The 5,770-nt window shown below is 35.9% G+C and overlaps 1 protein-coding gene across 1 annotated transcript; it reads left to right on the forward strand.

Annotated features, from left to right (window-relative positions):
- The first annotated feature begins 1,411 nt into the window (after positions 1-1,411).
- On the forward strand, positions 1,412-5,510 carry lysmd4 (LysM, putative peptidoglycan-binding, domain containing 4). The gene is made up of 3 exons (XM_068708166.1): positions 1,412-1,497; positions 3,416-3,693; positions 3,773-5,510. The coding sequence occupies exons 2-3, from the start codon at positions 3,430-3,432 to the stop codon at positions 4,325-4,327; spliced, it is 819 nt and encodes a 272-aa protein (XP_068564267.1). The 5' UTR covers positions 1,412-1,497; positions 3,416-3,429; the 3' UTR covers positions 4,328-5,510.
- The last annotated feature ends 260 nt before the right edge of the window (positions 5,511-5,770 follow it).

The raw sequence follows: 5,770 nt of genomic DNA on the forward strand, positions 1-5,770 counted from the left end.
AACAGAGTGGAATGAAAATAATACTTTGCCACAAAAAAGATCTGATAAGCAGATGAGCGGCTTTATACAAATGTCAAGAGATATGACAGATCCATAGCCCCATCTAGTGGTCAAAGAATGCCCCACCACCACTGCCTTGACCTTTCTAACACCTCTGGTGTTCTTTCCCTGAGGTCCAAGGAACCAATATTCACTTCCTAGCATTCTCTTAGCCCAAGGCTGTGTGCTGTCGCTGTCCTCGCCACTACTTGTCTTGAGCTGGGAAGGAGGGAAGAAAATGGACAGCTCCAATGCTTCAGGGACATAGATGAGATGTAATGATGGCTTTCTACCAACAGATGTCAGGCATAAATGAGTATTTTGGTTACTAAATATTAATACGAATAGAAAGCTTGAAAGAAAAAATACCCTAAAAAGGAATTGTCATATACTATTTTTATATCATACACCTCCGCTTTAAGCTGGGAGTTTTAATAAGTCAAAGAGAAGAAACTGTATTGTCATGATATTTTCAAAAATATATGACATGGGTATATTTTGCGTGCAGAGCAACACAAAAATATTGATAAATGTGTGTATTATTTTACTTTTAGATTGTATGGTGCATCTTTCACTGTCTATTGTCTGACATCTGGTAGTTTCTATGTTGTGCGCTGAAATATGTTTGTTTGTAGGTTGTTCGTTCAGTCTAAATACCTTCTCCAACACTCTCACATGTGCAGTGAGACCACAATGAGTAAAGTGATTAGCTCATTGTGAAACAGACATGTTACTCAGCCATGACCTCTTCATTCTTCTAAGTTAGTTCTAATCAACTTTGAGTTTTGTATGTATTGATGCAACATTTAAAATAATGTTGTTTGTTGGAATTGCGGATTCATATTAAATGACCAGATTTACAGAAAGTGAATTCCCCATTTAAGTCTCATTACCATACATCATATATGTATCAGACAGTGGTGGAATCAGACATGAAAATATCCATTTCAATGGTTCAGTGTGTGAATGTGAATAGGTATTCGTCACATAAATGGGAAAACCTTTGCCTGGCTTTATGCAGAAGCAGTGCCCACATTGTTACACACTGCAGGTGAAAACAAAATGACACCATGTACAAAAATAAAAAAATAAAATAAATAATAATAATGAATAACTTCTAATATAATAGCAATAAGACTACCAACAATGATAATACAAATAAGCATAATAAGTGTTATCATTGTAAATTTCCTCATTTCCCATTTAAACTTTTAGTAATAATTTCTATTTCCTTTGGAAATAGAAATTATTATTGTTGTTGTCAATGTTGTGTCACATTCCAGAGCAATGGGTGGCAGTAATGCTTTTCTTGTGACAACTACTTTTAAAGAGGGTAGAAGAAGAAGTAGGCTAACCAGTAGCCAGCTAGCTCCACCAGTTGCTGTTGTAATGTTAGCAAGTGGAGCTGGGGAGGACTGCTTTGGGGAGGCAAAACTGCCACTATAGCATTTGGATAAGGTAACTGGATGTGGAGAGCGCAGTCAAAGTTTCAAAAAGTATAATATACTATGTATATCTTGTCAGTAGTATTTATTCTAGCGGTGTCAATCACACAAGCTAGTGGTCTATATGTAAGCGGAGCTGAAGTGAAGCCGACATTGCTGAACGTCACAAGCTCACCTGCTAGCATTACCTACTGTTAGCATTAGCACATAGCTAACGTTTATATGCTGCCTTCAAGTGCTCCTCGTGAACTTCGAGCACCGACGCGATTTGTAAATAGTGATTGCTGGACTGTCAAAATGAAGACGTCAACATTAATTTATACGGAATAAATGCACGCAACGTTCACTGTTTGGATTAAATGGAATATTTCAATTTGGATTTGCAATCGCTTAAATAGGTTTATGATGAACCACAGAACTGTTTATAAGTTACTTTGTATGACGGTACTAGATACATTTAATTGCAACATTTTAAACATGTGACGTGATGAGGGCGCTCCCACTTTTGCGGTTTACACAAACTGTGGTGACTTTGCGTGTCGCTTTGGTTCGTTTAGGTAAAGTGTGAAAGCTATAATTCAACAACCACACTGAGCCTCAACTTAAAAAAAAGGAGCCATCGGCCCGCAAGTGAACTCTGGTGCGATTTGTTTGTGGTACAAACGCAAAGCAGAACCAACCAGAGTCATAGTAAATATGTGTTTAGTAGTTCCTCTTCACAAATGGAGCACAACATACACACGTGTATATGACAGCAACTACCTTCCCAATCATAACACGGTTTTATGAGGTTCACGTGCACTTACATTGTACTTCAAATTTAAACCATGTTCTCTTTTTTGGGAAGACAGGTCAAGGGGCATGACTCGTGAAAACTTTTTTTTTCTTGACTGGTAGATCAACAGTGAGGGTGGCTGTACAATTGAGCAGACTGTAGGCATTCAGATGAAGTGGCCTATTCAAGCCATTTAAGCTACATTAGGTCAGGGCTGGGGAATGGTGTCACCTGTCATGGGGTCCAGTAGAGTCATGACGGGACAGCTTGATACCCAGTGTGGGACCTAACATTAAATCATTTAACATGAGTAATGAATGCTTACCCGATATTAGACACGTTTATTTGACTGTGAATAGTAAATGTAGTTTTGTGTTAAACATGTTTAGTTGCTGCCCTCCTTTAATATTCAGCAACTACACTTCCTATGAGGCTATGCTAGTGAGCCAATGGCTGAGACTATTGAAAATATGCATGTTCATTTTATTTTGATCGATAAGGTGCTTAAGTTTTACTCTTTGAGGCAAGTCTAACATGTATGTATATATATTTATATACGTGTATATATATATATAAATATATATATATATATATATATATATATATATATATAAATATATATATATATATATATATATATATAAATATATATATATATATATAAATATATATATATATTTATATATATATATTTATATACGTATATATACATATATATATATATATACACATAGTATTCTTTTTTTAAATATATATTTATTTATAGATATTTATATTTTTATATATAATACATATATTTATATATATGTATATATATACATATATACACATAGTATTCTTTTTTTAAATATATATTTATTTATAGATATTTATATTTTTATACTTAATACATATATACATATATATATATATATATATACATATATATATATATACATATGTATATATATACGTATATATATATATATATATATATATATATATATATATATATATATATATATGTGTGTATATATATATATATATATATATATATATATATATATATATATATGTGTGTGTATATATATATATATATATATATATATATATAGTTTAAATTGGGAGATAAAGGGATTTGATGGTGTCCTTGCTTTAATGTTGGACTTCCTCACAGGCTGGTGCGTCATCATGCGGCGGGGGGAGCACATGTCACAGGCTTTCCAGGCCCCGGTGGATGTCCACGCTAGTGCAGATGGCCAGGTTTACATGTTCAACAGGAGGACCAATGAGTCTACCGCATTCTCAGATGATGAGGAGCTCAATGTCATGGAGATGAGGCCACGGGTTTTCCAAGATCAGGAGCAGGACAGTCTGAGGAGCATCCAGCTGCTGGAGCGCGAGGTACTAGATGGTGACAACCTCAACAAGCTTGCACTGCAATATGGCTGCAAGGTAAAGATTTTGAATAGTCATCGAAATCATTTCTGGTGTGGATCTCTTCAAGTGTTGACGTCCCTGTTTCTGTCAACAGGTGGCAGATATAAAGCGGGTGAACAACCTTATGCAAGAACAAGATTTATTTGCTTTGAAATCTATCAAAATACCTGTTCAGAAACACAGCTTTTTAACAGAGACGTGCACAGAACCAAGCGACCCTCGAGAGGAAATGCCACATTCATCCACCACACTAGTGAAGCTTCAGGACCGAGCCGGAGCACAACCACATCTGCAGGAGGTCACAGACTTTCTAATGGAGGTGGACCACGATATTGAGAAACTGATTCAGACCACAAATGATCAAGATGACGATTTCTTGGATAACTCTGGGAAACAGCAGAGGTTTGATTTCAGAGGGCGGCGCCTGACCGGTCACGGTGCAGACTGGGGCATCCAGTGGTGGAACGCTGTGGTTGCCATGCTCCTGATAGGCATCGTCCTGCCATTGTTTTATGTGATTTATTTCAAGACAAAAGATAATGGAGCGGTTAATGATAGTGGTGCTTCACAGTTATCCACCCTCTCTTCTAACTCCTCTGGGACAGGCCTCGATACAAGAGGACCGGAGCATTTTCAAGAACCAGGATAGTGCAGAGACAAGAATAACTTTTAAGTCTACTGTTTGGAGTAGATGACAATCAAGATTAAGCAAAATTTCAACATTTTAATTGTGCAATACCCCCATGTGTCAGTGAATTTTCCCTTTTATTTTATACTTTAATAACTGTAATGTTTGAGGCAGATACTTCAATGATTGTCCTGAAGTGAAATTGCTGCACTGTCCTCATTTCTTTGGACAATTTAGGACACTAACATTTTATAAATAGCATTTCCCTGAAATCTGTGATCCTTTGGTTTGAAAAACAGTTGTCTTTGGGGATCACAGTTCCTCCTCCCTTCCCAAATGTGCGATATTAAATGGTTGTGCCTTGAAGTTCCTCACATGACACAAGCTGAGTAGTAATTGAAAACAGTAAATGTATTTGTGTGTGAAAAACAAACATCAGCTCGGTAGGCATTTCTGTGCTTTATAACTTTCCACCAGTGCCTGTTGCCAGTATCGACACATCAACAAGTGTCATCATATCAGTGTCAGATATCGACGCAATCTTGATATCTGTCCCAATACAGTAATATATATTTTAAACTTTTGCTTAAAAATGATAAAATGGCAGAAAAGCATGTGAGGTTTAACTGTATTTGACATGGGTTTGAGCATTAATGTTGTGTCTTGTTTGATGTAACTTATTTATGGTTGTGGTGATTGTTGAGTTATTGCCGTGCACCTCATGCCTTCTCTCTGGGTGTGAATACAGTGCCAAATGTCTAAATTGTGTTTACAGTAAGAATCTGGTGCAATTCTTTATCCTGCTAGCTTGTATGTGCTCATTTGACACCTTGTGATCTTTAATATTCAAGGTGTTGCATTCTGAATGTTCTGAAGTTTGAAGTAAGTGTGAGATATAAAAAAACAAAGTGCCTTAAACCTTCACTGTCAGGTTGATGTAGTATTGCACACTCCATCTGATGTTGTCTGATGGGTAATTGAGTCCATCATGAGCAGGAGGTGAATCTGCGTGGCTTGTCCAATGCACTTTTTAAAGTTTTTAAAGTATTTTAATTTAATGAAACTGGATTTTGTTGACATGTTTATCAAACTTTTAAGTCATTTTTGAATTTGTTTTAGATGGAAAAATTGACATGATGGATGTCCAACAATGTATTTATGCAGCATTTTCCTGTTTAAATACAAACTTTACAGTGAAAGTGTCTCTGAAGTATCCTCTGACATGTTGTGTCTTGTTCCTTTGTGTCTCGTGTACACTTGTGTATTGATATGTTCTGCACAAACACAAAATGTACTTGGATGAGACGACTCACTACTGACATAGCTACATATATATATATATATATATATACATATACATACTATATTGCAGAGCTAGAATACATATACCTTTTTTAAAAGAAATGAGTTTTGGTGAGTAGTACTCACAATTACCAAAAGATGGCAGCATGCACAAACTTTCAG

This window comes from Cebidichthys violaceus, unplaced genomic scaffold, assembly GCF_023349555.1.
Source record: "Cebidichthys violaceus isolate CVI_PGR_0920_01 unplaced genomic scaffold, fCebVio1.0.p SCAF_137, whole genome shotgun sequence".
In the NCBI taxonomy this organism is placed as follows: Eukaryota; Metazoa; Chordata; class Actinopteri; order Perciformes; family Stichaeidae; genus Cebidichthys; species Cebidichthys violaceus.